Raw genomic sequence first — 12,500 nt, forward strand, 5'->3', positions numbered from 1 at the left:
AAAGCGCTCTTTGCTTGTTATATTGTGTCTCTTCCCTGCACCGTTACCAAGGCAACGAGCTCTACTCAGGGAGCAGAGAGGGGCGGGGCTGCTCTCTCTCTCTCATGGTGTATTGAGCTGTTATATTTACAGAAAAATTCATGTTAAAAGGTGTCTCATGCTGCATCAGATTCATCAGAAGGTGGTAACTCGGGTGACCTGCAAAGAAATTCATTATATTTTGTGAAATTATTCCTGTCTAAATATAGGTTATGGCAGCCATCTTGAAAAAAAAATTCAAAAAAAAAAAAAAAGCCTGCCTACCGACCCTAGTTTTGAAATCTACGTAACCGGAAACACACACTTTTTTTTTTTTTTTTTGGCCTCAGCCAGCCTGAGGGATCAGTTAAATATCTGAGCCATGCTATTCAGGATGAGATCATTTATATATTATCACAGAGAGTCAAGAGCAACATAGTCCATGAAATAAATGCATCTCCATTTTATTCCATCATTATAGACACCACTCAAGACGTAGCAAAGCGCGATCATCTGAGCCAGGTCTTCAGGTATGTTTTAATTGATCGAGACGAAATGGGTGTTGCTACAGATATCAGGATAGTTGAGGCTTTTCTTGGATTCGAGATAACTGTGAACGCATCCACTTCTGAACTGGAGGGCCGAATTATTGGCTGCATTGAAGGGAATGCCTTATATCTCTCCAGATGCTATGGACAGGGTCATGACGGTGCAGTGAACATGAGCGGAATTTATTCTGGTGTTCAAGTGAGAATAGCGGAGCGGGATCCCCTTGCTTTGTACGTGCACTGTGCGGCTCATTGTCTGAATTTGGTACTGAATGATTCTGTCAAAACTATCCCAGAGATTAGACAGCTTTATGATGTGGTTGCCAACAGTGTCAAGAGATGGGCATTACTTGGCAACTTATTGAGCCCAGAGAGCAGGGACATAACCTTGAAACGCCTCTGCCCAACCTGCTGGTCCTCCCGCTACGATGCACTTGTTGCATTAAAGTACAGATATGGAGACGTCATTAAAGCTCTCACTTACAAGTGAGAAAATGAATGAACGAGATGAGGCAGATGCACTTAAAAAGGCCATTACTAAATTTCAGTTCATATTTTTAATCAGCCTTCAGACAAAGATTTTGGAGTGCACTAATGCCATCTCAAAGTTACTGCAGGAGAAGACCATTGATCTCCTCAAAGCGTCTGCATTATTGCAGAATGCTGTACGAATTCTACAGGAGTGCAGGGAGCAGTTTGATGAGGCAAAGGCTTCCACTCTGGCATTGGCTGTGAAATGGGGCAGTCAAACGCAATTTGTAGCCACCAGGTTGAAAAAAGTGAAGCGCCACTTTGATCACCTTAGCGAAGACCGTCGGCTTTCCGATGCAGAACATTATTTTCGGGTGAATGTGTTCTATGCATGCCTTGATGTAATCATTCAGCAGCTGTCACAAAGGTTTGTCAGTTTAAATCGGACTGCTCATTTGTTTGAGGCTGTTCATCCAAATACGCTCCAGCATGCCAAGGACGAGGAGCTATACGAAGTGGCCCGTCGACTGTGTGATCACTATAGTCGGGATATTGACTCCAGCTTTCCTGGTCAACTAGTGTCATTTAGGGCTTGTTTCAAGGAGCAGATAGCGAAACACACATCCGTGCTTAGCCTGGCCAGGTTGCTGGTAGTAGATCACCCAGCAGTAACTTCTACATTTAGTGAGGTGTGCACGGCCTTCTTGCTTTTTCTCACTCTCCCCGCCTCAGTGCAACAGCAGAGCTTTCTTTCTCCAAATTAAAATTGACAAATTATCTCAGGAGTGCAATGGGTCAAGAGAGACTCTGTGGATTGGCCATTTTATCAATTGAGAATGAGCGAGCAAGAGCGCTTAACATCCCTCAAATAGTCGACGACTTTGCGGAGAGCAAGGCGCGTCGAATGCCTTTTTAATGACGAACGCAGGTTTCCGTGTCGGCTTTGTAGTTGAAGACGTGCTTACACAATGAGGGTGTATCATTCATGATTGCTGGATTTTTTTTTTGTTGTTGTTGTTGTTGTTGTTTAGTGTCTATTTGGAACATAATAAAAAATGAATGGAAAATACAGGCTATGTAGGCCTATAAAATAATAATAAGAAGAAGAAGAAAAAAACTTTGAGCAAGTTCTGTTCTAATATAGCTTGATTATATGCTGCAGGCCTTCTGTTTGTGTGCAGTTTCGCTATGTGGGGGCCCTGATTGGTGTTTTGCCCCAGGGCCTTGTGTGCTGTTGTTCCGCCACTGACTGTATGTGTGTGTGTGTGTGTGTGTGTGTGTGTGTGTGTGTGTGTGTGTGTGAGAGAGAGAGAGTACTGTGTGTGTGTGTGTGTGTGTGTGTGTGAGAGAGAGAGAGAGAGAGAGAGAGAGAGAGTACTGTGTGTGTGTGTGTGTGTGTGTGTGTGTGTGTGTGTGTGTGTGTGAGAGAGAGAGTACTGTGTGTGTGAGAGAGAGAGAGAGAGAGAGAGAGAGAGTACTGTGTGAGAGAGAGAGTACTGTGTGTGTGAGAGAGAGAGAGAGAGAGTACTGTGTGTGTTTGTGAGATAGAAAGAGAGTTGTGTGTGTCTGTGAGAGAGAGAGAGAGAGAGAGAGAGAGTTGTGTGTGTGTGTGTGTGTGTGTGTGTGTGTGTGTGTGTGTGTGTGTGTGTGTGTGTGTGAGAGAGAGAGTTGTGTGTGAGAGAGAGAGAGTTGTGTGTGTGTGAGATAGAGAGAGAGTTGTGTGTGTGTGTGTGTGTGTGTGTGTGTGTGTGTGTGTGTGTGTGTGTGTGTGTGTGTGTGTGTGTGAGAGAGAGTTGTGTGTGTGTGAGATAGAGAGAGAGTTGTGTGTGTGTGTGTGTGTGTGTGTGTGTGTGTGTGTGTGTGTGTGTGTGTGTGTGTGTGTGAGAGAGAGAGAGAGAGAGAGTAGCGTGTGTGTGTGAGAGAGAGAGAGTTGTGTGTGTGAGAGATAGAGAGAGAGTTGTGTGCGTGTGTGAGAGAGAGAGTAGCGTGTGTGTGTGAGAGAGAGAGAGTTGTGTGCGTGTGTGAGAGAGAGAGAGTTGTGTGTGTGTGAGAGAGAGAGAGAGAGAGAGAGAGAGTAGCGTGTGTGTGAGAGAGAGAGTAGCGTGTGTGTGTGAGAGAGAGAGTAGCGTGTGTGTGTGAGAGAGAGTTGTGTGTGTCTGTGAGAGAGAGAGAGTTGTGTGCGTGTGTGAGAGAGAGAGAGTTGTGTGCGTGTGTGTGAGAGAGAGAGTTGTGTGTGAGATAGAGAGAGAGTTGTGTGTGTGTGAGAGAGAGAGTAGCGCGTGTGTGTGTGTGAGAGAGAGAGTAGTGTGTGTGAGATAGAGTAGTGTGTGTGTGAGATAGAGAGAGAGTAGTGTGTGTGTGAGATAGAGAGTAGTGTGTGTGAGATACAGAGAGAGTTGTGTGTGTGTGAGATAGAGAGAGAGTTGTGTGTGTGTGTGTGTGTGTGTGTGTGTGTGTGTGTGTGTGTGTGTGTGTGTGAGATAGAGAGTTGTGTGTGTGAGAGAGAGAGAGAGTAGCGTGTGTGTGTGAGAGAGAGTAGCGCGCGTGTGTGTGTGAGAGAGAGAGTTGTGTGTGTGTGTGTGTGTGTGTGTGTGTGTGTGTGTGTGTGTGTGAGAGATAGAGAGTAGTGTGTGTGTGTGTGTGTGTGTTTAGTTTGTAGAAACTTGAACACAGGTCAGAGTGGAGTGTTTGTCGGCTGCTCGCTCTCACACGTGTGTGTTCTGTCCATGAGCTAATGGTGTGATAATAAATTGTAGCTGAGAGATTGTGGAGTGCAGAAAGACGTCGCTGCTCCTGTAAATGTGCTGATGTGGCGTCCTGTCCTCTGATTTCTGTGTGTGAGAGAAACACACTCACATTTCTGTTCCATGCTAAAGTTTAGCTGGATTATGGCTGTGTTTGTGTGTTTGAGATCAGTGTTCTGATATTTCATCATTTCTCTTCCAGTCTGTGTGAGTGTAATCTGAGAGAGGAAAGCTGTAGAGTTCTGTCCTCAGTTCTCAGCTCAAACTCCTCCAGACTGAGAGAACTGAACCTGAGTTACAATAACCTGCAGGATTCAGGAGTGAAGCTGCTCTCTGCTGGACTGGAGAATCCACACTGTACACTGGAGACACTGAGGTACACACACACACACACACACACACACACACACACACACACACAGAGAAACAAACCTCTGGTACTTTTACAGGAGATGGTTTCACTTTTTACACTAACAGGTTATTAAACCCACCTTCTGACACACGTGAACACACCACCTGTACTCAGGTCCACTCCAAACCCCCAGAAATCAGAGGTGTGTGTGTGAGCAGAGAATGATACACACCAACTGTTTTACTGTCTGTTTGAAACTCGGCACACAACTTTGTGTTCAGTTCAAATAATTACATCATATTTTTCCCAAAATCTTGACCTCCAGCAGTAAAACAACCCCAATAAGAAGTGTCCATCAAACCCCACCCTGACAAACTCCTGACCAATCAGAGAACTCCCTCATGGACAGTGTCTTGCAAAAGTATTCACCCCCTTGCTCTTTGTCCTGTTTTGTCGCATTACAAGCTGGAATTAAAATGGAGTTTTGGAGGGTTAGCACCATTTGATTTACACAACATGCCGACCACTTTAAAGCTGAAAATGGTTGTTTTATTGTGACACAAACAATTAATACAATGACACCCCCCAAAACAAACAAACAAAAATAAAAAAAACAGAAGTCTGGAGTGGGCATAGGTATTCAACCCCTAAAGTCAGTCCCTTGTAGAGCCACCTTTTGCTGCAATTCCAGCTGCAAGTCTCTTTGGGAATGTCTCGATTAGCTTAGCACAGGGGTTCTCAACCTTTTCTGCTTCGAGGCCCACCTATTCATACTTGTACCGAGTCGGGGCCCATTAAAACAGATGCCCAATTATTTTGGCTCATCTTTTCTATTAGAATCTAATAATCTCCTGTAAAGTGTATTAATGGGATGCAACATCACTCCCTGTTACAGATGGGAGCCCAGGAATTAAATAAATCTGATAAAAACTGTTTTTAATTGTAGGTGTTGTATTTAAAACTGTATGGATGTGACAGAAGCCAAACCATGCATGCAGGGCATTCTCAGCCAAACGGGATTAATGATCCAAAAGTGGAGTCTGGTCCATTAACACAGGAACTTATTGTCATGTTTGTGTTCAGCAAACAAGCAAGTTATTAAACCCAAGTATGGGATATAGAAACCACTCAGTGGGATTCGATCCTTACACACGAACAAAGAACTTATCATCTTTATATAAAGTCATTCATTCATTGTGAGTTGGAAAATAGATAGATAGATAGATAGATAGATAGATAGATAGATAGATAGATAGATAGATAGATAGATAGATAGATAGATAGATAGATAGATAGATAGACTTTAATAATCCCGAGGGAAATTGGTGTCCAAGTAGCATATATACATAACTACACACACAAAGGCACACAAACAAAATAAAATTAACACACACATCCATATCACAAGGATAAAAAAACAAGCAAACAATTCCTGCACCACAGAATATAAAAAGAAAACAATAAAAGATAAAAAATATATAAATTATGCATCTAAAAAAAGCATGTTTAAGAGCCTCATGTTAAAAATAAAATTGTGCAACATACTCAACCATTGTAGAGATACAGTATAGCAGCAAGCAAATTTAAACACTAAAATCAAAAACAGTCCATCCTCTCAATGTACCATTAAAAAGCTGAAAGGCCCTAGGTACAAAAGATCTCAGCAACATGTCTGTTTTGCAAGATAGGGAAAGGAGCCTGCTGCTAACCATGCTCCTCTGTTTGGAGAAGATGGTGTGCAGGGGGTGGCTTTCATTGTCCATGATCGCGAGCAGTCTGCTCAGCGTCCTTTTGTCAGCAACTGCTGACAGAGTCTCTAGCTCCATACCCACCACAGAGCCAGCTTTACTCGCCACCCTGTCCAGTCGTCCAGCATCCCTTTTCCTAATACTACCTCCCCAACATACCACAGCATAGAAAAGGACACTGGCCATGACAGACTGGTAGAACATAAGCAGGAGTTTGCTGCAGACATTAAAAGACCCCAGCTTCCTAAGGAAAAAAAGCCTACTCTGCCCTTTCTTATAAAGTGCATCAGTGTTGGCAGACCAGTCCAGTTTATTGTCAAGGTGTACCCCCAGGTACTTGTAAGTACTTACAGTCTCCACGGTCACCCCATCAATAGTGACAGGCAACAGGGGAGAAACAGGCCTCCTGAAGTCCATCACCATTTCCTTGGTTTTGGTGGTGTTCAGCTGCAGCTGGTTGGACCTACACCATCCCACAAAGTCATCCACAAGGCTCCTGTACTCCCCTTCCTGACCATCCTTGATACACCCCACAATAGCAGTGTCGTCAGAGAATTTCTGCAAGTGGCATGACTCAGAGTTGCGCTTGAAGTCAGTGGTGTATAGGGTGAACAGTACAGGAGAAAGAACAGTTCCCTGTGGTGCCCCTGTGCTACTGACCACAGTCTCAGATGTGAGGTCCCCCAGCCTAACAAACTGGGGCCATTCGGTGAGGTAATCTGTGATCCAAGACACCAGGCAAGTGTCTACTCCCACCTGCAGCAGTTTATCCCTCAACAGGAGGGGCTGGATGGTATTGAAGGCGCTGGAGAAATCAAAAAACATGATTCTCACAGCACAGCCTCCTTTGTCCAAGTAAGAGTAGACTCTATGTAGCAGATACAGAACAGCATCCTCCACTCCCACATTCACCTTTTAAGTGAACTGTAGCGAGTCCAGCGCATGGCGGACCTGGGGTCTTAAGAGGTGGAGCAGCAGCCGTTCAAATGTCTTCATCAAGTGTGATGTAAGGGCAACAGGCCTGTAATCATTAACTTCTTTAGGGTGAGCCTTCTTGGGAACTGGAACCAGGCATGACGTTTTCCATAGTAAGGGTACCTTACCCTGTTGCAGACTAAAATTAAAGAGGTACTGAAGTGGTTCCCCCAATTCGACCGCACAGCTTCTGAGCAGTCTAGAGCAGACGCCATCCGGGCCCGCAGCCCTAGACTTGAGCCTTCTGAGTTCTCTACTGACTTGCTCAGTGCTAAAAGTAAAACATGTGGGGAGGGGGGGTGCAGAGTTTAAAAGCAGAGGTACAGGGGGGAGGGGGGGCAGAGTCTTTAGATGCAAGAGGAGAAGATGAATTGGAGGTGGCAGGGACAGCAGCAGCAGCAGAGCTTTGGAATCGATTAAAAAAATGGTTCAGCTGGTTGGCTTTAACCATATCACCTTCAGCCTTACTGCTCTTACCCCCACAGGCCGTAATGTTGTGCACTCCCCACCAAACCTCTTTCATGTTGTTCTCCTGTAGTTTGCTCTCAACCTTATTCTTCTAGGACTCCTTAGCTGCTTTCAGATATTCTTTCAGCACCTTCTGCACACCCTTCAGTTCTGTCACATCACCATTCTTAAACGCTTTCTTCTTATTATTGAGGAGGTTTTTGACGTTGCTGGTCACCCAGGGCTTGTTATTAGGAAAACAGCGCACAGATTTAATGGGAACAACTATGTCCATGCAGAAGTTCAAATAGCCCGTTATGCAATGTGAGGCTTCTTCTATATCCACAGCATCCAATGGCACACTCCAGTCATAAGGCGGCACGGTGGTGTAGTGGTTAGCACTGTCGCCTCACAGCAAGAAGGTTCCGGGTTCGAACCTCACGGCCGACAGGGGCCTTTCTGTGTGGAGTTTGCATGTTCTCCCCGTGTCCGCGTGGGTTTCCTCCGGGTGCTCCGGTTTCCCCCACAGTTTAAAGACATGCAAATTCGGTACAATGGGGCCACTGTAATTGGCACAAGCTGTTGTGGTTTCCCATGCCATGTTGTATGTACACATATATATAGATATAGATCTTCCTATGGCAAAAGCTAAATAAATAAATAAGTCTGTGGACTCAAAGCAGTCCCTCAAGGCCTCTTCTTCCTCTGGTGTCCACTTCCTGAAGGTGCATGTGGCAACGGGAAGCCTCTGAACTAGAGGCTTGTACAGTGGCTGAAGATAAATGAGGTTGTGGTCTGACCTACCCAACGGGGGTAGGGAGGTAGCACTGTATGCATCCCTCACGTTTGAATACAAAAGATCAATTTTTCTATTTTTTCTAGTAGGGCAGTCAACAAACTGGTAAAAATTAGTGAGGGTGGAGTCGAAGGTGACATGATTGAAATCGCCAGAGATCACAAAAAAAGCATCTGCATGTTGAGTTTGAAGCCCAGCTATCGTAGAGTGGATAGCGTCACACGCTAAGTTAGGAAGGGCTCGTGGCGGTACGTACACACAGACGACAATAACGTGGGACAGTTCTCTAGGTAAATAATAAGGACGGAGGCTAACCGCAAATATCTCCACATCCTTACTACATACAGTCTCTTTCACTGTAACGTGACCGGGATTGCACCATCTGTTGTTAACATACACCACCAATCCCCTACCCTTCTTCTTACCAGAAAGTTTGTTATCTCTGTCCAACCGGACAACATTGAACCCTGGTAGCTCAACATTAGCAGTGGGTTTACAGCTTGTGAGCCACGTCTCAGTAAGGCAAATCAGGCTACACTCTCTGTAAAGTTTATGATTCCTTACCAGGGCAGCCAGTTCATCCATCTTATTAGCGAGTGAGTTAACATTCCCCATAACTATAGAAGGGATTGCGGGCTTGTATCTCCACTTCTTCTCACGTCGCCTCGCCCTAACTTTAACTCCAGCTCTACATTCACGAAAACACCACAATTCCTCAGGGACATCAGCGTAGACCTCCCCCTGCCAGCTTTGCGAAGCGCGAGTAGTTTACTCCTTGTATATCCAAGTTTAGCACCGGAGCGATGCAATGCCTCCATATCCATAGGATAAAATATAAAAATACTCCAAAAAGTGTGTAATCCAAAGAGCAACACAATAGAAAAAGTAAAACAAAAGACGAAGAAGATGTACCAGACACAGAGCTACCTAGACTTGCTGCCATTCACACGGCGCAAAATGATTATTATCCATCCGTTGAGTTCCCCAGTATCTCAGACTCCCTGGTGCTGCAGACATCGTTCTACACGGACACACAGATGAAAACCTGGAAGGTCATGGAGGAGAACAACTTTTTATATGTGGCTGGTAAAAGATTTGGGGATCAGGACACTACAAGATAAATCCTGTATCGTTTTTGCCCGGGTAAGGAGAAATTTCTGGGCTTTTTGTCCGTGTCTTTTTTAGGCCTGTCACGTTAACAAATTTTGTTGGACGATATATTGTCTCAGAAATTATTGCAATAAATGATATTATTGTTGACATCTTTTCAAGACAATTTTATGCCACTCGTAAAATAATAATGATCATGCAAATCCACCCTTTCAAAGAACAGTCAACTTTAATTAAGTCAACTTATTCAATTAAACACTGGAATGTTAAAAATATATAAATATAAATCAATAACCTAAAGAAATCAAACAAAACCACTCACAACAAAAACAATAAATAAAATACAATCTATGGCTCTTAAAAATTGCACTTAAGTGAATATTAACTTGGCACAGGGTAATAAAAAGACATTCTTTTCTTCACAGGCAACATTCTGCCAATCCAGTTTCTCAAAGATTAGTACCCAGATCAACAAAAAGTGCAAAGTAACAACGTATTGCCAGCTGTCATTTGGATAAAAGTAACAACAATTAGAATGAGAGAACATGAAGGCAAGGGCGTAGGTTTGGTATTAACACTGGTGGGGACAAAAACCCAATGCCAACCCCCAGTGGTGCCAACTTCAGGTCAACATTAGAGGGTCACAATATTTTGCTCCATTGTGTTCCATCAAAAGAGTCTCCATCATCTCTCCAAAGGCCAGACTTTTAACATTTGAAGTTCAGAACTGTAGTAATTCATGAATAATAATAATAATAATATGCAATTTATTTGATTAATTCCAAATCTGGCATGTGATGATGAACTCATTCTACCAATTTGCAAATGCGTTTTACAAGTGAATACCGCACCGACTGTCGGGAGGGTGTATGTTCCTTTCCCTCATAAATGGAAGTAAAACACATCCAGAGACTTAAACACTGCGTTCCATGAGGCTGGCAGGGGGAGTGGGCTCTCTTCTGTGGGATCTTTAACTGGTTTTAGAATGCTAGTTTAAGCTGATGTGTGATTGATCTAACGGTAAAACAGCACGAGGGCTCGAGAACTTTTTCGACATGTTGAAAGGTTACAATTTTACTTGGCAACAGAATGTATCTGAATTCTGATTGGTTGTTGTATCTGAATTCTGATTGGTTGTTGTATCTGAATTCTGATTGGTTGTTGTTATATTATTGCCCTTTTGTTGTCTTCTTGAGCCCAGAGCGGGGGGAGGGGGGGAGTGACAGGGTTCTACAGAGAAGTTTTTAGTCTCCGCTTTCAAATGAAACCCCTCGAAAACCAATCAGTTCAGCGGATGTGTGGACTCGGTATGTGACGTTTTCAAAAGAGAGGCGGAGTAACCAAAGATTTCTGATCCAGAAGGTGAAAATGAAACGTGAAAATGTTTGATTTGATTGTTCGTGGCCCAGACACCTTTTAATGTCCACATCACCATCAGGTTGTTGTTGTTTACATGTGTCATGTTACCCGAACTCGGTCAGGGCTCTGCAGGTCTGAACTGAAGCGCTTCAAATTAAGGGTTAGCGGGCTGCTAAAGTTTGCAGGCACTTCACAAGCAAGACTCGGTGCGATATTAGCCAACATTAGCACAATCTGATATGATTTAATAATGTCTTTGTGACCTTAATGAACACCAGTTGTTGTCGGTATCAAGTCGGATTGTTATTTCCACGCCACACAAACTTAGAAAACAGTCATATTCGTATGTTGTTGTTTTTACACACTGAATCCGAACTGTCGTTAACTGATTAATTTTCCGAGCTAATCTAACGTTACATTCCTCAAGGACAGCTTGCTAGCTAGCAGCCGCTCACTGCACTGCAACCGCACTTGCTAATTGACATGGTAGCTGAACCTGCTTGCTGTTTTTGTGACCACGCCCCCAGAGCGAATATTCATGAGAGAATTGGGCGTGACATTTTGCCCAGTGGAAACCTACAGTAACCCTTTGTGTACCGCCCACGGAGCGGGATTTTTATTTTCTCCAGTCGGAAATATTGGTAGGGACCCGTCCATACCCAATTCTATGCCTATGGTCTGTACAACGGAGCACTGTGTTGCTGTCTTTTCCCCATTCAGTGGATCCCCTGGCTGGATAACTGTTGCATGCTGGGAGGCCCCGCCTCTGACAGAGAGCCGTGTGAGACGACAGAAAACAGCGCGGTGTTTTATTCAGTCAGTGGGTCAAGCTAATACTCTGGAGACTTCCCTATGTAGCTGTACAGCGCGTAAATGCCAAAATCCCAGTAAAAAAAAAATTACAGAGTTCATTTTCATTTACCGTACGATAAGTCGGTATATCGAATATTGCGACAGGCCTAGTCTTTGCGATGGTTGCTAAGACGTTACAAGTTTTAGTATAGAGTGTAAACAAACGACAGCCACTCGATTCTCAAACCTCCCTGCTCTTCTCTTCCAGCAGGCATCACAGATCCATATAATTTACCCACAAACATATTTATTTATTCTGTTCTTTCTCTCTCTCTGTGCGCACACGAGTTAAATGTAGAGTAGGAATGTGACAAAAATAAAGGCTTCTTAATTTACCCACAAATGTATTTATTCTACTTGAAAAGTGCACGGCAAACCAGCTACTGAATTTGGGACACAACGACATCCTGATCTATTTAGTATTTGGCTTTAAACTTGGGGAAAAAAATTCGCACGGCCCACTAACTGGCACTTCACAGTCCACTAATGGCCCGCGGCCCAGTGGTTGAGAAACACTGGCTTAGTGCATCTAGCCACTGGGATTTCTGCCCATTCCTCAAGGCAAAACTGCTCCAACTCCTTCAGGTTAGATGGGTTGTTGGTGTACAGCAATCTTCAAGTTATGCCACAGATTCTCAATTGGATTGAAGTCTGGGCTTTGATTAGACCATTCCAAGACATTTAAATGTTTCCCTTTAAATCACTCCAGTGTAGCTTTAGAGGGTCATTGTCTTGCTGGAACGTGAACCTTCATCCCAGTCTCAAACCTCTGGCCGACTCAAACAGGTTTTCCTCCAGAATTGCCCTGTATTTAGTGCCATCTATCTTTCCTTCAGTCCTGACCAGCTTTCCTGTCCCTGCAGATCAGTAGCGGAGATCTGGGGGGGGGCTGCGGCGTGAACAATCCAGGGCCTCCCCGCTAGGGGAGGCCCCCACTGGTCGGGATTTTTTTTTTTTATACAGTTTATTGACCACATGTCCATTTGGAATTATTTACAACAAAATTGTTCAATAAAAATATATTATGTAGGCTGGGTTAGGCATAGTTTTTGTCTCTTTCTTTTCTTTAAAAAGGATGGG

At 44.0% G+C, this 12,500-nt stretch overlaps 1 protein-coding gene across 7 annotated transcripts in view; it reads left to right on the plus strand.

Annotated features, from left to right (window-relative positions):
* The window catches only part of LOC132887230 (NACHT, LRR and PYD domains-containing protein 12-like), a 97,591-nt gene that overhangs the window by 58,776 nt on the left and 26,315 nt on the right, over nt 1–12,500 (plus strand). For all 7 annotated transcript variants that reach the window (XM_060922729.1, XM_060922728.1, XM_060922732.1 and 4 more), the window contains exon 7: nt 3,984–4,157. In XM_060922729.1, coding sequence (XP_060778712.1) covers nt 3,984–4,157 — 174 coding nt within the window. The remainder of the gene's footprint in view (nt 1–3,983; nt 4,158–12,500) is intronic.

The sequence above is a fragment of the Neoarius graeffei genome, chromosome 5 (assembly GCF_027579695.1).
Source record: "Neoarius graeffei isolate fNeoGra1 chromosome 5, fNeoGra1.pri, whole genome shotgun sequence".
Taxonomy (NCBI): domain Eukaryota; kingdom Metazoa; phylum Chordata; class Actinopteri; order Siluriformes; family Ariidae; genus Neoarius; species Neoarius graeffei.